Source organism: Schistocerca piceifrons, chromosome 3 (assembly GCF_021461385.2).
Source record: "Schistocerca piceifrons isolate TAMUIC-IGC-003096 chromosome 3, iqSchPice1.1, whole genome shotgun sequence".
NCBI classification, from domain to species: domain Eukaryota; kingdom Metazoa; phylum Arthropoda; class Insecta; order Orthoptera; family Acrididae; genus Schistocerca; species Schistocerca piceifrons.
This window is the reverse complement of record NC_060140.1, coordinates 107697763-107721010: the sequence shown is the minus strand read 5'-3', so window position 1 is coordinate 107721010 and position 23248 is coordinate 107697763. Positions and strand designations below refer to the sequence as shown.

The 23248-nt window shown below is 41.8% G+C and overlaps 1 protein-coding gene across 2 annotated transcripts in view; it reads right to left on the bottom strand.

Moving 5' to 3' along the window:
- The window catches only part of LOC124789870 (15-hydroxyprostaglandin dehydrogenase [NAD(+)]-like), a 165068-nt gene that overhangs the window by 78579 nt on the left and 63241 nt on the right, over window positions 1-23248 (bottom strand). For both annotated transcript variants that reach the window (XM_047257383.1, XM_047257384.1), the window contains exon 2: window positions 3603-3736. In XM_047257383.1, coding sequence (XP_047113339.1) covers window positions 3603-3697 — 95 coding nt within the window. In that variant the 5' untranslated portion in view covers window positions 3698-3736. The remainder of the gene's footprint in view (window positions 1-3602; window positions 3737-23248) is intronic.

The following is a 23248-nucleotide window of genomic DNA, read 5'->3' as shown; positions in this document are numbered from 1 at the left end:
TTTCCTGTAGGCAGCATCCATCTTACCCCCCCTGATAAAAGCCTCTACATCCTTACATTTGTCCTATAGCCATCCCTGTTTAGCCATTTTGGACTTCCTGTCAATCTCATTTTTGAGACGTTGTTTGTATTCCTTTTTTTCCTGCTTCATTTATTGCATGTTTATATTTTCTCCTTTTATCAATTAAGTTCAATATCTCTTCTGTTACCCAAGTATTTCTATTAGCCGTCGTCTTTTTACCTACTTGATCCTCTGCTACCTTCACTAATTCATCTCTGTTCCACTGTTCTACTGTTCTGTTCCCCATTCTTGTCAATCGCTCCCTAATGCTCCCCTTGAAACTTTCTACAACCTCTGGCTCTTTCAGTTTATCCAGGTCCCATCTCCTTAAGTTCCCACCTTTTTGCAGTTTCTTCAGTTTTAATCTACAGGTCATAACCAATAGATTGTGGTCAGAGTCCACATCTGCCCCTGGAAGTGTCTTACAATTTAAAACCTGGTTCCTAAATCTCTGTCTTACCACTATATAATCTATCTGATACCTTCCAGTATCTCCAGGCCTCATCCATGTATACAACCTTCTTTTATGATTCTTGAACCAAGTGTTAGCTATGATTAAGCTATGCTCTGTGCAAAATTCTACCAGGCGGCTTCCTCTTTCATTCATTACTCCCATTCCGTATTCACCTACTACGTTTCCTTCCCTTCCATTTCCTACTATCGAATTCCAGTCACCCATGACTATTAAATTTTCGTCTCCCTTCACTATTTGAATAATTTCTTTTATCTCATCATACATTTAATCAATCTCTTCGGGTAATGTTACCGTATGGGAGTGTTTTTTCTTGTTTAGCGTGTCGTCCCGTTATTGTGCTTAAGAAAAGGCTAAATGCGGAAGTATAGGAACACATTTTATAGGATCGTGTACTGCGTGCAGTAGAGGGACTTTTGGGAACCGACGATTATATCAGCATGACGACGCAGCCTGTCATAATGCAGTGTCTGTGAGGCACTGGTTTGTGGACAATAGCTTTCCTGAAATGGATTGGCCTGCCTTGAGGCTGACATGAAACCATTGAGACGCCTTTGGGATGAGTTCGGACGTCGACTTTGCTGCACAACTCAAAGTTTATCATCACTAGCTTCTCTGGTTACGGCTTTTGAGGAATAATGGGCTTCCATTCCTCCAGACTTTCAGACACCTCAAAGGGAGTGCAGCCAAGAGTTCAAACCGTCATACGCGCGAAGGGTGTTCACACACCATACCAATGGCTACTAATAGGAGTCCAGATACTACTGGTGTGATAATGTAGCTAACTATGACACCTTGCAGATTTCTGACCTCTGTAGTATGGCGTCAACAGAAAATTATGCATGGCAATTGGAGATGCCAACCTAGCTTCCAGTAATGTGTACCAAGTGGTTCGTGGTGATAGACTACCGGAGTTTCACCTTTTAATTGGCATATTCTACAGGAATGGAAATACCAGAGTTGAGCCGTGCATTGCACGCCGTCCCACTATTTGGTATTTTATACCCCGTTTTAACATTTCTCCATCTCACCACGTTGATTTAAATTACTGGCGTTACTGAGTTGCTGTTTTGCCTGACCGTCATCGGCGCTAGTAGCGCGTATCGATATATCCCCGTGTGATAGGATCTTTGCTCCACTGCTATTACTTCCCGGTTGTCATCAGTCGTGGAGTCAGTCGGAAAGTGCGAGGAGGAGAGTTCACGGCGGCAGTTCGGGTCGTGAGTTGGGCCCAGTCAGTCAGTTGCAACGCATCTGGAGCGCAGCCCGGGCCAGCCAGTCGCCGGCTTGCAGCAGCAGTGAGCCCTGCGTGGACGTCGCCCGCCAGACCGTTGCTGCCACGCATCACTTAAGCCTGGCCTGACTTGGTGGATTGTTGGTCGGTCGGTTGGTCTGAGGACGCCTCTGTGCAGCGTGGTCGACTGGGCCCGCTGGCGATCTCTCTGTAGTGTCAGAGTCTGTCTGGAGCTGTCCGATTGGTACGAGCATCGTCGGTCGCCGACCCAGGACGTGAAGGTTGAGTGGTTTTGAGCATTACGTTGTTGGTTCTGGCGTTGTTGTTGTGGAGGTTTTCCTGTGAGCAACAACGAGTGAAGTGTTCGAGATAGCCGCTGTCAGGTGGAACTGATCACATTAATTCATCCATAGTCAAGTGAACCAGTGGAATTTTCTGCAGTGTGGCCGTTCTGGTTACCTGCCCTGGTCGCTAACGTAAATTCAGGCAGTGTTCATTTTGGGTGAAGTTAACCGTATTATCTTGTTTCGTAGTTAAGTGAACCAGCGGAATTTTCTGCCTTGTGGCCATTAGTGTTCTGGCTGCCTGCCTGGCCGCTAACGTAGTTTTTAGGCAGTGTCTTTTTCTCACCTGTTGCGTGCCATGTCTTTTCAAAATTAAACTTGTTCTAAAGCATCTGTTTGGAGACGTTGCATGGGGGCTTAATTATATAGATATGAAATGCAAATACTTTTAATTTTTTTTTAGTAGTTGTCTGTCCGGTTACGCTGTCTCGTAAACGGTTGGCCCTGACTAGTTTTAGTACGCAATCTGACTGCATAGAATAACAACAAAGAATGAAATGAAATTTCCGTTAACACAATTAATTAATTAAGTCCCCAGCAACTATAAAACCTACGAAACAACAAGCACAAATGTAGCTGTTCTGTGTGTGGAAGTGTGATTCAACGTACACATCTAGCACGGTTCTTCTTCAATAAGACAAGAAATTTTAAATACCATTTATACTGAAGTAATTAAAAAAATATAAATACTATAATTGCGTTAGGAAACCAGAATTACACTCTAATACAAGAACACAAGCCAGATGCTTTGTTGACTGAACCTGTAATGACGCATTATTTAAGACATTGAAATAATAAAAAGAAAAGGGAATTTTTTTTACCTTCATATATATTGACAAAAACCACTCTGATCATTACAATATCTCCATTCGAACAACATCTGCTGTCTAACCCATCAAACAACTGCATAAAACATGGAACAAGCACTCCCTACTACAACATCTCAACACCGACTCACTCCTACTATTCCACAAGCACTGACTACTGCCACATCTCGATAAGCACTCTCCACCACGACTTCTCGACAAGAACTTTTCACTACGACATCTCAGCAAGCACTGACTACTACCACATCTCGACCAGAACTGTCAGTGGAGGCGGCTGAATAATTAATACTCTTTGGCGCAATCTCTGGCGCTGTGGCTCAGTGTAGCCACCTTTCAACGTTCAGCCGCGAAGCAAATTTCTTTCTTTCAAAAGCGTATTTGTGAACTAAATGATAATAAATTACAATTGTGAAATGAATCCGACCGCAACTCTCTTGGCCCTTTCCACCATCCTAATTACCTGTTAGCCATGCGTGATTTAGCAGGCGTTTCAAGAGTATCCGTCGAGGTAACGTTCTGTCATGGTGTTCACGATGTAATGGTTTACGTTTCCATCAGTGTTTTATGGCATTATGAATGTGTAAATGGAGAGAGGAACGGATCCAACTCTGTAACAGTCGACCATATACTACGGAGAAATAAACAACAGAGCTGACGGGACTCACGGGGGCGTGGTCGCCTGTGCTGGTGTGGCGCTGTGGTGGGCGTGGCGCGCTGCCCTGACTAGCAGCCGCAGCGTGGTCGCCGCTCTGAACAGCATGGCCGGCTCGTGCGTCCTCTGTCAGGCTCCTCCACAAATCTGTAACAAGGGGCAGCCGTCTGGACGAAAGCCGACTTAAAGACCCAAGCGATACAAGGCGGTCACGTGAGCTGCCAGGCTGAGAGGAGCGCCAACTGCAAAATTTGTGTACAGGCTTAGTAGTGAAACCTAACGTGGGTGAGAGTATACAACACCTGTCGAAGCAAAAAGCTTCTAACAAGCATATTGCCGCAAACAAGCCGTTTCGGATCTATTTGTGAATATCTTGTTCAGATCTCCCACTGACTTTACTTTCAAGTGCCCTACTCAGTAAAACTGCATCTGAAACGTAAACTCTTCGAAGTCCCCATATAATTCTGCTGAAATTTCACCCAAGGCGTACCGCAACAAGAGATACACTACTGGCCATTAAAAATGCTACACCAAGAAGAAATGCAGATGATAAACGGGTATTCATTGGACAAATATATTATACTAGAACTGACATGTGATTACGTTTTCAGGCAATTTGGGTGCATATATCCTGAGAAATCAGTACCCAGAACAACCACCTCTGGTCCTAATAACGGCCTTGATACGCCTGGGCATTGAGTCAAACAGAGCTTGGATGGCGTGTTCAGGTACAGTTGCCCACGCAGCTTCAACGCGATACCACAGTTCATCAAGAGTAGTGACTGGCGTATTGTGACGAGCCAGTTGCTAGGCCACCATTCACCAGACGTTTTCAATTGGTGAGAGATCTGGAGAATGTGCTGGCCAGGGCATCAGTCGAACATTTTCTGTATTCAGAAAGGCCCGTACAGGACCTGCAACATGCGGTCGTGCATTATCCTGCTGAAATGTTGGGTTTCGCAGGGATCGAATAAAGGGTAGAGCCACGGGTCGTAACACATCTGAAATGTAACGTCCACTGTTCAAAGTGCCGTCAATGCGAACAAGAGGTGACCGAGACGTGTAACTAATGGCACCCCATACCATCATGCCGGGTGATATGCCAGTATGGCGATGACGAATACACGCTTCCAATGTGCGTTCACCGCGATGTCGCCAAACACGGATGTGACCATCATGATACTGTAAACAGAACCAGGATTCATCCGAAAAAATGACGTTTTGCCATTCGTGCACCCAGGTTCGTCGTTGAGTACACCATCGCAGGCGCTCCTGTCTGTGATGCAGCGTCAAGGGTAACCATAGCCATGCTCTCCCAGATGATAGTCCATGCTGCTGCAAACGTCGTCGAACTGTTCGTGCAGATGGTGGTCGTCTTGCAAATGTCTCCATCTGTTGACTCAGGGATCGAGACGTGGCTGCACTATCCGTTACAGCCATGCGGATAAGATGTCTGTCATCTCGACTGCTAGTGATACGAGGCCGTTGGGATCCAGCACGGCGTTCCGTATTACCCTCCTGAGCCCACCTATTCCACATTCTGCTAACAGTCATTGGATCTCGACCAACGGGAGGAGCAATGTCGCGATACGATAAATCGGAGTCGCGATAGGCTACAATCCGACCTTTATCAAAGTCGGTAACGTGATGGTACGCATTTCTCCTCCTTACACTAGGCATGACAACAACGTTTCACCTGGCAACGCCGGTCAACTGCTGTTTGTGTATGAGAAATCGGTTGGAAACTTTCCTCATGTCAGCACGTTGTAGGTGTCGCCACCGGCGCCAACCTTGTGTGAATGCTCTGAAAAGCTAATCATTTGCATATGACAGCATCCTCTTCCTGTCGGTTAAATTTCGCTTCTGTAGCCCGTCATCTTCGTGGTGTAGCAATTTTAATGGCCAGTAGTGTACAATATTGCCTCGGCACGTTAGATGTTACAATCTACCTCTTAAAGCAGGTGTTCCATGTATCGTCCTCATATTTGGATGCAGTGCTGCCCACGCCTCTGAAGTAGTGAGGAATTATTTCACTTCTCCCCTCCATCCGTCTCCCTAACCCTCTCGCAAACCCTGTCAAGACTATAAAATTCGCTGCTCCAGTTCTTCAACTGCATCAGCGCCAATGTTGTACTGTTTTGAGATGAACCCAGAGTGTAAAATCCAGAGGTCAGATGGCCTTAGAGGCTCACGTTCAGGCGAAACGCAACCTACCTATCTCTGACTGCACTGCTGCCTTACCTGTCGTCTTACACCAGCCAGTAAAATGTGCCTGTGACCCATTATGCATGCACCATATTCTTCAGCGTTCCACGAAATAAGGTAGGTCGTGGGTGCAATCTGAACCCAGCTGTAAGCGCTAGTTTCAGGGCTGTCCGTAAATCCGGAAGAGTACGAGGGGGTGGAAATCTCTTCTGAACAGCACGTCGCAAGGCATCCCATATGTGCTAAATAACATTCGTGTCTGTAGAGCTTGGTGGCCAGCGGAATGTTTACACTCAGAACAGTGTTCCTGGAGCTACTCTGTAGCAATTCTGGACTTTGAGGTGTCGCACTGTCCTGCTGAAATTGGCCAAGTCTGTCGGAATGCACAATGGGCATGAATGGATGCAGGTCACCAGGCAGTGTGTCACCTGTCAGCGTCGTATCAAGACGTATCAGGGGTCCCACATCACTCCACCTGCACATGCCCCACACCATTACAGAGCCTCCACCAGCTTGAAAGTTCCAAAAGCCCACATCGATTACGTTTCGTTGAATGGTTCGCACGCTGAGACTTTTAGATGCCCCAGCATTGAAATCTGCAGCACTTTGCGGAAGGGTTTCACTTCTGTCGTGTTGAACGATTTTCTTCAGTAGTCGTTGGTCCCGTTCTTGTAGGATCTTTTTCCGGCCGCAGCGCTGTCGGAGATTTGATGTTTTACCGGATTCCTGATATTCACGCTACATTCGTGAAATAGTCGTACGGGAAAATCCACACTTCATTGCTATCTCGGAGTGCTGTGTTCCATCGCTCGTGCGCCGACAATAACACCACGTTCAAACTCACTTAAATATTGATAAACTACGGGTTTAGTAGCAGTAACCGATCTAACAACCGCAACAGACACTTGTTATCTTATATAGGTGTTGCCGACCGCAGTGCATTATCCTGCCTGTTTATAAATCTCTTTATTCGAATACGCATGCCTATACCAGTTTCTTTGGCGCTTCATTGTATATTCCAGATTTACAAGACATAGTTGCACATAAGATGCATCGTTGATTGACAAGTGTTTTGATGACACTAGGCAGAGAAGGAAAACATGAATAAGAAAACCATTAATCAAAATATAGATAAATTTTGTGGTAAAATGAGTATTTTTGTGAACAATTAGCGACTAATAAATGTTTACTTCCTTTTTGTATTTTAGCAATTGTTAATTTCCTTGCCATGGCTAAGGTTAGTATTGTGAAATGTTCATAATATTGTTGCATGACATGACTTGCTTAAAATAGCGTTCCTCTCTTTTAGACTCATCCGTTACACATTACCGATGCACCAACACACCTTTTGACACTGACTTCTTATTGTCATTTTGTGATGACAGCTGGTACCTTGTATTTTTGTGATGACATAGTTGACTTTAGTTACTGTATTGCTTTTACGATGAAACTTTTGTGTGTGTTTCGTCTTAGACTAAGAATATGTTCTTCATTTTTGTTTACTGAATTTGCATAATGATTTTTACTGAATATGGGCAAGATAAAATATTTCCCTGCATTGGCTTTTTGACGAAAAACTTGTCATATTCACGATAATGGCTTTCACTGCATTTCTTTTCTGATGGACTATCTTTACGATTATATGTATATCATGATACCTATAATTTTATGAGAGCTCACTTAGGAAAACATTTACTATTAGAGGCTGTAAATAAGGTAAATGTCATGACATAACAGAATAATGAAAAACGAGTATAGGAAGAGAGTAAGTTGAAAACGTAACAGATATACCTAGAAATGAGACACAAATGAGAATAAAAAAATGGTGTAAGTAGGCTGTTTATGTTTTCTCTATGTAAGTAGGCTGTTTATGTTTTCTCTATGTAAGTAGGCTGTTTATGTTTTCTTATTGGCAACGTTACGTAGCGCTCAATATGAAAATCACTGGCTGTGCTGTGTGCAGTCTGTGGCTAGTTTGCATTGTTGTCTGCCATTGTAGTGTTGGCCAGCGGCAGCTGGATGTGAACAGCGCGTAGCGTTGCGCAGTTGGAGGTGAGCCGCCAGCAGTGGTGGATGTGGGGAGAGAGATGGCGGAGTTTTGAAATTTGTCATGAACTGCTATATTTATATATGATGATATCAAGGTAAATACATTGTTTGTTCTCTATTAATATCTTTCATTTGCTAACTATCCCTATCAGTAGTTAGTGCCTTCCATAGTTTGAATCTTTTATTTAGCTGGCAGTAGTCGCGCTCGCTGTATTGCAGTAGCTTGAGCAGCGAAGATTTTTGTGAGGTAAGTGATTTGTGAAAGGTATAGTTTAATGTTAGTCAGGGCCATTCTTTTGTAGGGAATTTTGAAAGTCAGATTGCGTTGCGCTAACAAAATATTGTGTGTCAATTTAAGCACAGTCATGTATAATTGTTTAAAGGGGACGTTTCATATGTCGACCCTTAGCCGAGGATACCTCACTGGAATCTTCTGATTTTTTTTTTTCTTGTAGTTTGTGTAATTAGTGTAGCTTTTGTTTATTGCTAGCGCGTAATTGTAGAGAAAATCTCCTTTGTAGTTGCAGTCTTTCATTGTTGTACAGTAAAACAGTTGTGGCATGCATGTAGATTTGCACCAAGTATTTCGCAGCTGCAATTAACTAGATATTATTTTCAGTGTTATGTTAATGTGTTCTCTTATTTTTGCTCTTCAAATTGTGCTTTTCTGTGTTATTGTGAAATATTGTGACAATAATGGCGTGTGAAAAACGTAATACTAGGCTCCAAAGTAAATTGAGAAATGACAGTGAAGACGAAAGCAGTGTGTTAGCGCCGCAGAGTAATGAATTAACTAATGTTCAAAGTAGTAATTTGGTAATTGTGCACAGGCAAATGGAGCGGGCGTCAAACAATGGCGTGGACAGTGAAACAATTAGTGAAGAGGGAAGCATTATCGATCGATCGGTCGGCAATAGCTCGCCTCAGGAAGCCGAAATGACACGACACGATCTCGCAAATACTGTAGATTCAGGTTTTGGATCCTCACCGTTTTCTCAAATAAGTCAAGACACATTTTCTGCTTGTCAAAATGTGAATGTTTCCGGTGTAAATTCACTGCCGAAAAGCACTGAGGAACATGTTTCAGACACCAATGCATTGTTATTACAATTAATACAGCAAATGGGACAAACACAGCAAAAGCTTCAAAAGTTAGACACAATGGAACAAAATCTTCGAAAGTTAGATACAGTGGAACAAAATCTTAAAAAGTTAGACACAGTGGAACAAAATCTTAAAAAGTTAGACACCACACTTGAACAAACACGTGAAGATTTAACTACTGAGTTACATAACATTGAATCGAAATGTCAAAAAGTCTGTAATGACGTAAAAACACAAATTTGTGAACATTTTCAACCTATTTTTTCGCGGCATGAAAATGCATTACAGAATCACGAAGCAGCCATAAAAGAACTGCAAGCCATTGTTCATGAAAATCATGAGACCTTGTGGGCTAAAATTGACTCAGTTGCATCTACCGATTCGGTTACGCAACTTGCAATAACTCAGGAAAACTTAAAGGACACAGTAGATTCGATTTCAACACAAATGGACACTCTGAAACTTGGTTCAGAAAAACACACTGAGGAAATGTGTTCACTATCGGAGAAAGTAGTCGAACTTTCGGATCAGGTCACTAACTTATCTACAAAGGTAGATGATAATCCATTAAATTTCGGGCATGCAGCCGCGCAAATAAAATTTCTTCTACTGATATTTCGGCCGCGTATCGTCCGGCCATCTTCAGAGCGAGTCACAAGACTGATGACAAGGTGCCAAGCGCGGCCTTATATGCTCCACCGCGGCGGTACTGCGCATGCGGGTCACAGATGCTGCGCCGCCTGTGGCGAAAGCGTACGGACGTTCGATGTGCTTATCGATGTTTTATCGGCGGCGATGACACGGTGACGACTTCTCTGCAATTTAATTAGTCCAAGAGCCGGATTCCATGCTTTGTCCAAATTGAAACCTTTATCTCTGTTTATTAAATTGTTGGCTAATCGAATTTCTATGGCTTCCTTGAATACAGAATCCCAAAAAGAAGAGGTGGATGTTAAAATCTTCACATCACTGTAATTCATCGAATGACCCGTATCAATACAATGTTCGGCCACAGCTGACTTGTCTGGTTGTAATAGGCGTGTGTATCTTCGGTGCTCCACACACCTTTCATGAACGGTGCGTGTTGTTTGACCTATGTATGACTGCTCACAATTTCCGCAAGGAATCTGGTACACACCCGCCTTACGAAGCAATAAATCGTCCTTTACAGAGCCGAGTAAAGCCGCAATCTTCGTGGGGGGCCGGAAGATCACCTTAACACTGTGTTTTTCTAGAATACGGCCTATCTTTGAAGAAAGAGCACCCACATAAGGCAGAAACGCCCTAGATCTGAAGAAATTACTATCTTCTTCCGCATCGTATACCTTCTTTTTAGGTTTTACATCGAATGCTCTACGAATTTGTTGCGGAGAATATCCATTCGATTTAAAAATACTCTTGAGGTATGTTAGCTCTCCTTGTAAATTGTCTTCATTGGATACACAGTGCGCCCGATGCACTAAGGTCTTAAGGACACCCATGCTCTGAGAAGGGTGATGGCAGCTACTGGCATGAAGGTATAGATTTGTATGCGTTGGTTTCCGATGTACGGCATGTCCTAATGTGCCATCACTTTTACGGCGAACGACAACATCCAGAAAGGGGAGGCACCCGTCTTTTTCTATTTCCATGGTAAATTTAATGCTAGCATGGATAGAATTCAAATGCTGAAGAAATCGATGTAATTCATCCATACCATGGGGCCATACCACGAATGTGTCGTCCACGTACCTCCAGAAGACCGTGGGTTTAAAACATGCTGAGTCCAGTGCCTTGTCCTCGAAGTCTTCCATGAATAAATTAGCTACCAGAGGGGAGAGGGGGTTTCCCATGGCAACACCGTCAATTTGCTCATAAAATTCACCATCAAACTGAAAATAAGATGATAAAAGCACATGTTCAAATAAGGCCGTAATGTTCTTATCAAAATGTTGGTTGATAAGAGCTAAAGAGTCCTTTAAAGGTACCTTGGTGTATAATGATACTACGTCAAAACTAACAAGAACATCCATACTATTTAGCCTGACATTGCTAAGACTTAGCAATGTCAGGCTAAATAGTATGGATGTTCTTGTTAGTTTTGACGTAGTATCATTATACACCAAGGTACCTTTAAAGGACTCTTTAGCTCTTATCAACCAACATTTTGATAAGAACATTACGGCCTTATTTGAACATGTGCTTTTATCATCTTATTTTCAGTTTGATGGTGAATTTTATGAGCAAATTGACGGTGTTGCCATGGGAAACCCCCTCTCCCCTCTGGTAGCTAATTTATTCATGGAAGACTTCGAGGACAAGGCACTGGACTCAGCATGTTTTAAACCCACGGTCTTCTGGAGGTACGTGGACGACACATTCGTGGTATGGCCCCATGGTATGGATGAATTACATCGATTTCTTCAGCATTTGAATTCTATCCATGCTAGCATTAAATTTACCATGGAAATAGAAAAAGACGGGTGCCTCCCCTTTCTGGATGTTGTCGTTCGCCGTAAAAGTGATGGCACATTAGGACATGCCGTACATCGGAAACCAACGCATACAAATCTATACCTTCATGCCAGTAGCTGCCATCACCCTTCTCAGAGCATGGGTGTCCTTAAGACCTTAGTGCATCGGGCGCACTGTGTATCCGATGAAGACAATTTACAAGGAGAGCTAACATACCTCAAGAGTATTTTTAAATCGAATGGATATTCTCCGCAACAAATTCGCAGAGCATTCGATGTAAAACCTAAAAAGAAGGTATACGATGCGGAAGAAGATAGTAATTTCTTCAGATCTAGGGCGTTTCTGCCTTATGTGGGTGCTCTTTCTTCAAAGATAGGCCGTATTCTAGAAAAACACAGTGTTAAGGTGATCTTCCGGCCCCCCACGAAGATTGCGGCTTTACTCGGCTCTGTAAAGGACGATTTATTGCTTCGTAAGGCGGGTGTGTACCAGATTCCTTGCGGAAATTGTGAGCAGTCATACATAGGTCAAACAACACGCACCGTTCATGAAAGGTGTGTGGAGCACCGAAGATACACACGCCTATTACAACCAGACAAGTCAGCTGTGGCCGAACATTGTATTGATACGGGTCATTCGATGAATTACAGTGATGTGAAGATTTTAACATCCACCTCTTCTTTTTGGGATTCTGTATTCAAGGAAGCCATAGAAATTCGATTAGCCAACAATTTAATAAACAGAGATAAAGGTTTCAATTTGGACAAAGCATGGAATCCGGCTCTTGGACTAATTAAATTGCAGAGAAGTCGTCACCGTGTGATCGCCGCCGATAAAACATCGATAAGCACATCGAACGTCCGTACGCTTTCGCCACAGGCGGCGCAGCATCTGTGACCCGCATGCGCAGTACCGCCGCGGTGGAGCATATAAGGCCGCGCTTGGCACCTTGTCATCAGTCTTGTGACTCGCTCTGAAGATGGCCGGACGATACGCGGCCGAAATATCAGTAGAAGAAATTTTATTTGCGCGGCTGCATGCCCGAAATTTAATGGATTATTCATTACGCCGCGAGAAGTTGAAAATGCACAAAGGTAGATGATGATCTGAATGACACAAGACCTGTAGCCTTCACTGACACAGAAGAGTATGAACAAATTAGAAAATTCAAACAGAATCAAAATCAAATCAATACACAGTACAAAAGAGAAATCCGGGAAGTACAAGATCAGCTGACACAGGTAATACAAGAATTACGTATTTCAGAGGATACTCGCGCCCCAATACGGGAAGAGGGACACAGAAATACGGAACAGCCACAAAATAATAACACAGGGCATTTCGGAAGTTATGAAAGAAATTGGCAATGTGCACCGAATTTTGAGATGGAACGGCCGACACGACCTAACAATGACCGATATGCGACTCGCTGACATGATGATTTTGACTATAAGCTGTCCATTACTACACGTAAATTCAAAACATTTAAGAATTCTGGCAACGACATTCATCCACAAGCATGGCTCCATCAATTCTCGCATTGTTTTCCTCCCAACTAGTCGTTAGAACACAGATTAGAATTTATGTGTGGCTACTTGGAGAATGAACCAGCTGTAAGAATGCGATCGGTAATTCACGATTGCCACAGTGAAGGAGAGTTTTACCATGCCTTCCTCTCAGCATATTGGTTTCAAGCCACACAAGACCGAGTAAAACATAGCATCATAATGATGAAACGTTTCGAACAATCTGAATTTTCCAGTCTTATGAAATATTTTGAAGACATGTTGCATAAGAATCAGTATCTTTCAAACCCATACAGCCCCTCAGAACTCATCCGCATTTGCTTAATCAAACTGCCTGAACATTTACGACATATTATTTTGGCAGGACGTTGCAAAGACGACATTGAAGCATTTCAGGGACTTTTACAAGAATTAGAAATTGACACTGACAATCGCGGAACGCGAAACCAGGAACACAACAATTACAGGTCACATCCGTCGCAATTCCGTGACGACAGAAGCAATAACTGGACACGACAAGCCTATTCTCACAACACAAATCGTGACCAAAACAGACACCACCCGTATGACAACCGTTGGCAGAGTAGTAATAACTACAGGGAAAGATCACCTCTCCGTGGTAATGACTATCACAGAGACAATAAGAGAAACAGACAATATGGGAACCAAAATAAATACTATCAAGGGAGACAGAATAACTTTAGACGCAACGGACCAGCGCGCAGTTACGATTCAGGGAGAAATTCTCCACCACTTAACCGACAAGAAAGAAACTACAGGAACTACCGACATGACGACAGACGATATGATCGTAACGACAGACCTGAATTGCATCGGAACTGGCAGGATCCAAACAGAGCAGGGCACTTTCGACAACGTGAATTTGTAGAAGTTAGGTCTCCTAATCCCAATAACGGCGCGCGCCAACAAAGAGACAGACAATGACTCGCACAGCAGGCAGCCGCGTGTGCCCGCTGGCTCCGAGAAAAATAACATAAGACGCTAGCCTTGAGAAAAGTTTTAGCATTCTTTACCGATGTATACAACATGACAATTGCTTTGAAGTTGAAACTCTATGCATTAGGAAGAGTAAAGGTTTACACCACATTTCACATGTAAAACCGTTTATTGAAAGATAATCTGCTTTTTAACTTTGTCATTGCCATAAAACTTTTCACTTTACATTACTAGTATGCTTGTCAGACTTAGAATCTGTTAACATGCAACAATGTTTGAAGTTAAATATCCAGTCAAGAACCAAGAGAACTTATTGAAACAGAAATGACGAATGCATTGTTATAGTGTACAGATGTCACAGTGTTATTGTGTATGTACGTTCTTGCTTGTTAGTTGCACGATTATGGAACGACTATAAGGCTTACATACTTAGAACATTTACCAGTACTGCTAATGAGATTTTAATGCAACATTTTGGTTTACTTGAAAATATATTCTGGATTTAAAGTACTTTCAGTGAGATACCAGATGGCACAGTGGTTAGTTTATGTGACAGCTACACGATTTTATCACGACGCTACTAATGAGTGACAATTTACAATGTTGCTTTGCAGTGTTTCTGTTTTATATCTGCAGAGTTTTCTGTTTTATTCTGGAAAGTAAAACAGGTTTTAGTAGTAACTTTTGTGGTATAGCTACAATGAGACTGCCTTTTCCGTAGCACAACAATACGTTACAGCACAGTACTTTCCTCATCACGGCAATAAGTGTAATAACTAAGACATTTATACGCAAAGCATTTCACTCTTGTGTATTATGAGGTAAGTACATTGACGTCTGCAGAACTTAGCTTTCGGAGGACGATAACTACGACACTTCCACACAGATTATGTTGCAACAAGACGCACATTTAGCGCTACAGTACACGTATTTGAGTGATTAATTTTGTACTTAAACCATTTATTTTTCAAGAGTTTCGAATTACAAAGAAAGTTTTCCATGATACATTTCATTCCATTGCTGTAATCTGTAACACCTGAGGGTATAATTACATTAATCCTCAGGGGGGTACACGCTTACTTTGTGTACCATGTGTGTGGCAACCACAAGGAACCCTAGCTAATATGGTATTTGCTTATACAACTTTACACATCGGTACCATATTTCTCTAACACACAAATTACACAGCTATCTGATCATGTAACTGAGAGATAAAATTTTTTTATTACATCAGTGACAGATGTTTACGCAATTACACAGTTGGATAACTTCACACTTATGAAATTGTATTTTGTCTGTACTTTGTAAACTGTTCATATTTTTTCGGAATCATTGTGATACTATGAGAGCTTTGAATGATGTATTTGGTAAGGGAGCATGATTTTAAAGTACGTTTGAGGTAGATGACACTATTGAAATGAGCAGAGAATTTTTTTTAGGTTTTGAAATTATTGGAGGAAGCTACGACGATTTTGAGAATTGACTGAGATGTTATGATATTATTACAACGACAATGTGTACTATGCTGTTGAGATATGTTTATGATCAATAAGATGATGCTACCGTATATGAGGAATAAGAAGTATGTTGGAAACCAAGAAGCGTACTTTAAGAGTTGTGAAATGTATGTAAATGCATGAATGTATCACAATGCCGGCGAAAATTTTTTGGACACTGTTATATTCATAAGTTTTTGTATCTACACATTTGCAACGCAAATTCTTGACCTCTGAAATTTTTTATATGAGACTGCCACTGTAGCGGAAACTGCTGTCGTAAATATTTCCGTAAGAAAATTAAGTGACCACCTGCACGTAATGCGTTGTGGGCACCCAGCTGTGTCAGACGCCTGGAGAAAAAGCCATTAGCGCGTGCCTTTTCAGAGCACAAGAAAAAAAAAAAAAAGGGAGGCCATTATCCTCGCTATCGACATTCCTTTGTAGAAAGCACCGCAAATACGACACGCTAATTACTTGGAAAGATACTTACATCTGCACACCTGATTATGACAAGCGTTTTTCTCGAGAATTGAGAGAATTTTTACTGCCTTATGAAATGCCATATGGTTAATGAATGATGTTTCATGCCGTCCTTTGTACATATTTGCTCATTTTCTTTAATGTCTAGTTTCTAGCTGCACTGCAGCATTGGTTAAAATAAAATTTAATATATGTACTAATATAGTTATTTTATGCCTACAGATCCAGTCAATAAGAAATTTATGATCTACTTCCAAGAAAATGAGGGCACATAGACATTTCCCTTCACAGGAATTGCATAAATAATTTTTTTACGATTTGGTAACATATCTGCTAGTGTAAGTTCTTGTGATGCATCACTCTAGTATTAAGATGTGACATAGGTATTAGACATGGCCATTTTTAGTGTACTATTTTTTCTGCTTGAGCTATGTCATGTTTAGATATAAGCTGCTGTTTGCCAGGCATAGTGCTACTGAACTTTAATTTGTGTTACTCTGCTAAGCCAGATTTATTTTTTTGTTTGCTGCGCATTGCCTCATATTAGTTGTAATGTTGAATTGCTTGGTAATTTTGATTTACTGTAGCTTGCTTTGCGATTTTCCATTTTTTATTGCTGTTTATATTAATTGTTTTATGTGCTGCTGCATTTCCTCGTCCCTTAGTTTAGCATCTGACCTCAGTAGATTTAAGTTAGCTTAAGAGGGGGTAGACTATATAAGAAACTGACTATGGAGAATAGGTAAAGAATGCATTGCGAAGTTATATGAAAAAGATTTGGGCCCAAATGAGTATTGTACAATCAGAAATAATTATTTTGATAGAAATATGAACAGAATACAGAAAGCAGGCTTAGATAGGACTTTTTGGGAATAATGATGAACAAAGGGAGATCTCCATGCAAAATACTGCAGTAAAACAAACCCTGTCCTTTCTCTTTTGTGTTATCCCACTATATGTTTGTGTACCCTTGTGTATTTGTTTTCTTCCTGTCTCTGTGTAGTTTCATAGAATTTTTTCTTCTTTTAATATTAAGCTACATTCACTATGATGAGGAATGCTGTTATCCTCGAATATAATTGGCATTAATAATATGTTATTTACTTTGTAAAGATGTTAGACATTATTAATTCTGTTCTGTTTAATGCTCATGTGTGAAGTTGATGTTTCAATAATTATTCTGATCTTTTATGTATGTACTTATGTCATAATTCCTGTAACACTGATGTATATGTTTATTTCTATTCTTTTGTAAAGCCTGTGTTACTACAATTGTTATCTATATTGCTATGTTCGTTAATGATGTATTTTGTACCTTTGTTATTGTATTCTCATGTTATAAAATTGTAATTGACACCAGTTCATCTCATTATTAACTTGTTAGTTACATTTCACTGCACACATTTCTGTTGGCCATAGTATATGGACAATATGTGAGAAGTTGGGACTGTTAGTGTTTGCATGTGTGTTACTAATTCAGCAAGGGACTGGATAATAGCATTGCTGGTTCTAAGGACAATTTCAAAAACTTTGTGAGTGCACAAGTGGTGGTTATGGACTTGCTATATTCTCCGCAAGAATCTTCGATGGTGATTGTGCACCTGCACAGTCGCAACGGATGGCTGCTAGCCATCTCTACAAGGACTACAGTGGGTCTGCACCTCTGGTGGCCCACCAATACTACAATCTCTACCAGGACTCCAGTGGGTCTGCTCTGTGATGACCTATCTACCAATATTCTTCAAAACTTCGAATGACTCTGCTGTGGGTTTGCTCCATTGTGGCCCATTACCTGTATGCATGTCAAGAGTCAGCACTGTCTTTCCGTTGGAAGGACAACACTACTTCTTCAAGACTGCATGGAAATCCACTACTTCTGTGTGCATTTTCTTTTACTGTTCAGACTTTGAAAAAAAAAGAAAAACACTGTAATTTTACTGTGATGAATCAGGACTGTCTTTATAGACTGTGAGAAAATTTTAGCTTTTGACCAACATTGTATCAATAAGTGTGTGCATTTTATATCTTTGTTATTGTAATTATGAAAAATTTTATCAAATCATTATTTGCCACTGCCCAAAAAAAATTTGTAAAATTTTTGTGGGGAGCATGGGGGCTATGTAAGTAGGCTGTTTATGTTTTCTCTATGTAAGTAGGCTGTTTATGTTTTCTCTATGTAAGTAGGCTGTTTATGTTTTCTTATTGGCAACGTTACGTAGTGCTCAATATGAAAATCACTGGCTGTGCTGTGTGCAGTCTGTGGCTAGTTTGCATTGTTGTCTGCCATTGTAGTGTTGGGCAGCGGCAGCTGGATGTGAACAGAGCGTAGCGTTGCGCAGTTGGAGGTGAGCCGCCAGCAGTGGTGGATGTGGGGAGAGAGGTGGCGGAGTTTTGAAATTTGTCATGAACTGCTATATTTATATATGATGATATCAAGGTAAATACATTGTTTGTTCTCTATTAATATCTTTCATTTGCTAACTATCCCTATCAGTAGTTAGTGCCTTCCATAGTTTGAATCTTTTATTTAGCTAGCAGTAGTGGCGCTCGCTGTATTGCAGTAGCTTGAGCAGCGAAGATTTTTGTGAGGTAAGTGATTTGTGAAAGGTATAGTTTAATGTTAGTCAGGGCCATTCTTTTGTAGGGAATTTTGAAAGTCAGATTGCGTTGCGCTAACAAAATATTGTGTGTCAGTTTAAGCACAGTCATGTATAATTGTTTAAAGGGGACGTTTCAATGGAAGCAGTAAAATGTGTGAGTAGGCAGGTCAAATCAAATTGCATGTATGGTATGGGTGATGAAAAATGTTGATTGCAGCCTGGAAATATAAATGAGTAGGCAGGTTGAATGATCATTATGTGGTTATGATTATGTGGTAATGAAATGCAGACAAACTGACTGGCAGGTAAATTGACATGAAAGGCATTATTATGTGAAAATGATTTTTTGGAAGGTAAATTAAAGCAAAACATATGAGACAAGTACGACGTTTCAGTAAAGGTATAGTGTGCATATAGTACAGAAGCTGAACGATACATAACACTAGGGTAAAATATTATACAGGCTGACTGAGATTTTGATTTTGAAATACACTCAATTTCCTTTCATTTGCCTTCACATGACCCATGGTACATCTTTGTTTGTTCCTTGTTTTCTGATTTATATACCTCCTTGCTCTTACATTGTGTATGTTTTTCATGCATGTATTTTTGTTACCACTGTTCCTATTTTTGTCATGTTAGATCTGAGTAAGTAAGCATTTTCTGTAAAGTATGATCTATCATTGTGTGCACACTAGATTTTCTTTTAGATTTTACGGCCATCTGTCAATATTGGACAATATTGATCTTTTGTCAGCTGCTCCTCTTATTAACGTTGTATCTGGCACAGAATATTCCATAATTCTGTTTGTATGTATATGATTTTTATTCACACTGACTATTGTACTCTACAAATATTCATGTTACGTACATAAGTTTCATCTTACATTTTCCTGCAATGCTCTTGTACAATTCCACATATTTGTTAGCAATAAGAACATTTTTTAGACATACAACACTAAACAGGATATTCCATTGATAGTGACCGCACCAGATATCTCACGAAATAAGCATTACATATTCGTGTAGTACGTAAAGAAATACGAAAGTTTTAGTTGGACCACATTTTTCGCTTTGTGATATATAGCGCTGTAATAATCACAAACATATGGCTCACAATTTTAGACGAACAGTTGGTAACAGGTAGGTTTTTTAAATTAAAATCAAAACGTAGGTACGTTTGAACCTTTTATTTCGGTTGTTCCAAAGTGATACATGTACCTTTGTGAACTCATTGTTTCTGAGAACGCATGTTGTTGCAGCGTAATTACCTGTAAATACCACATTAATGCAATAAATGCTCAAAATGATGTCCGTCAACCACAATGCATTTGGCAATGCGTGTAATGACATTCCTCTTAACAGCGAGTAGTTCGCCTTCCGTAATGTTCGCACATGCATTGACAATGTGCTGACGCATGTTGTCAGGCGTTGTCGGCGGATCACGATAGCAAATATCCTTCAACTTTCCCCACAGAAAGATATCCGGGGACGTCAGATCCGGTGAACGTGCGAGCCATGGTATGGTGCTTCGACGACCAATCCACCTGTCATGAAATATGCTATTCAGTACCGCTTCAACCGAACGCGAGCTATGTGCCGCACATCCATCATGTTGGAAGTACATCGGCATTCTGTCATGGAGTGAAACATCTTGCAGTAACATCGGTAGAACATTACGTAGGAAATCAGCATATATTGCACCATTTAGATTGCCATCGATAAAATGGGGGCCAGTTATCCTTCCTCCCATAATGCCGCACCATACATTAACCCGCCAAGGTCGCTGATGTTCCTCTTGTTGCAGCCATCCTGGATTTTCAGTTGCCCAGTAGTGCATATTATGCCGGTTTACGTTACCGCTGTTGGTGAATGACGCTTCGTCGCTAAATAGAACGCGTGCAAAAAATCTGTCATGGTCCCGTAATTTCTCTTGTGCCTAGTGGCAGAACTATACACGAAGTACAATGTCGTCGCCACGCAATTTCTGGTGCATAGAAATATGGTACGGGTGCAGTCGATGTTCATGTAGCATTCTCAACACCGACGTTTTTGAGATTGCCGATTCTCTCGCAATTTGTCTGCTACTGATATGCGGATTAGCCGCGACAGCAGCTAAAACACCTACTTGGGCATCATCATTTGTTGCAGGTCGTGGTTGACGTCTCACATCTGGCTGAACACTTCCTGTTTCCTTAAATAACCTAACTATCCGGCGAACGGTCCGGATACTTGGATGATGTCGTCCAGAATACCGAGCAGCATACATAGCACACGCCCGTTGGGCATTTTGATCATAATAGCCATACATCAACACGATATCGACCTTTTCCGCAATTGGTAAACGGTCCATTTTAACACGGGTAATGTGTCACGAAAAACTATCGTCCGCACTGGCGGAATGTCACGTGATACCACGTACTTACACGTTTGTGACTATTACATCTCCATCTGTTACAAAGCGAGAAAAGTGGTCCAACTAAAACATTCATATTTCTTTACGTATTACACGAATATGTAATAAAAAAATGGGGGTTCCTATTTAAAAAAACGCAGTTGATATCTGTTTGACCTATGGCAGCGCCATCTAGCGGGCCAACCATAGCTTCATCTGGTTTCCCTCTTCAAACTAGACGAGTATCGCTCTTTGTAGATTTTTCGTTTGATGCTTATTTCGTGGCGCGGCCACTACCAATGGACCACCCTGTATATGCAGTTCAGACAACTATGTGATCAAAAGTATCCGGACACTCCCAAAAACATATGTGTTTCATATTAGGTGCATTGTGCTGCCACCTACTGCCAGGTACTCCATATCAGCGACCTCAGTAGTCATTAGACATCGTCATAGAGCAGAATAGGGAACTCACGGACTTCGAACGTGGTCAGGTGATTTGGTGTCACTTGTGTCATACGTCTGTACGCGAGATTTCGACACTCCTTAACATCCCTAGGCCTAATGTTTCCGATGTGATAGTGAAGTGGAAACGTGAAGGTACACGTACAGCACAAAAGCGTGCGGGCCGACCTCGTCTGTTGACTGACAGAGATCGCCGACGGTTGAAGAGGGTCGTAATGTATAATAGGCAGACATCTATCCAGAAGATCACACAGGAATTCCAAACTGCATCAGGATCCACTGCAAGTATTATGACAGTTAGGCGGGAGGTGAGAAAACTTGCATTTCATGGTCGAGCGGCTGCTCATAAGCAACACATCACACCGGTAAAAGCCAAACGACGCCTCGCTTGCTGTAAGGAGCGTAAACGTTGGACGACTGAAGAGTGAAGAAACGTTGTGTGGAGTGATGAATCACGGTACACAATGTGACGATCCGATGGCAGGGTGTGGGTATGGCGAATGCCTTGTGAACGTCATCTGCCAGCGTGTCTGGTGCCAACAGTAAAATTCGGAGGCAGCACTGGTGTTATGGTGTGGTCGTGTTTTTTATGGAGGGGGCTTGCACACCTTGTTGTTTTGCGTGGGACTGCCACAGCACAGGCCTACAATGATGTTTTAAGCACCTTCTTACTTCCCACTGTTGAAGAGCAATTCGTGGATGGCGACTGCGTCTTTCAACACTATCAAGCACCTGTTCATAATGCACGGCCTCTGGCAGAGTGGTTACCCGACAATAACATCCCTGAAATGGTCTGCACAGAATCCTGACCTGAATCCTATAGAACACATTTGGGATGTTTTGGAACGCCGACTTCGTGCCAAGCCTCACCGACGGACATAAGTACCTCTCCTCAGTGCAGCACTCCGTGAAGAATGGGCTGCCATTCCCCAAGAAACCTTCCAGCACCTATTGAACATATGCCTGCGAGAGTGTCAGCTGTGATCAAGGCTAAGGGTGGGCCAATACCCTATTGAATTCCAGCATTACTGATGTCCGGATACTTTTGATCACATAGTGTATTTGTTAAGTATTGTATAATCACAAAGTCAATGAAGTCCCCGAGGACATAGCTAAGTTTTGCACTCACATAACGGAACAGCAGTACTGAGAGCAAAGATATCTATAAGACTTCAAATGAGTATAAGAGTCATCCGTGGAAAATTTCTTCCCTGAGTCTGTGCATATTTGATTCTACATTTATTCCCAATCTTCAGAGTGTGGTCAGTGATGGAAAGTCTGCCTCTGATATAACTTCATCAATGATTCGAGAAATGTGTTAATATTGCACTAGTTCCATTCCTTTTCTTAGCCACAAAATTAACGACAAAGACACATCAATAGTATCTTCGTTGGTGCTAAGTAATGCAACATTTTACTTTGAATTGTATTCTCATACTGGCTTCAAGATTAATGACGTGAGACATTACAGCCAATATGCGATAATTGTAAGTGATGCAATATTTACCTACAGTCTACAGAACTTGGCAAATACACTCCTGGAAATGGAAAAAAGAACAAATTGACACCGGTGTGTCAGACCCACCATACTTGCTCCGGACACTGCGAGAGGGCTGTACAAGCAATGATCACACGCACGGCACAGCGGACACACCAGGAACCGCGGTGTTGGCCGTCGAATGGCGCTAGCTGCGCAGCATTCGTACACCGCCGCCGTCAGTGTCAGCCAGTTTGCCGTGGCATACGGAGCTCCATCGCAGTCTTTAACACTGGTAGCATGCCGCGACAGCGTGGACGTGAACTGTATGTGCAGTTGACGGACTTTGAGCGAGGGCGTATAGTGGGCATGCGGGAGGCCGGGTGGACGTACCGCCGAATTGCTCAACACGTGGGGCGTGAGGTCTCCACAGTACATCGATGTTGTC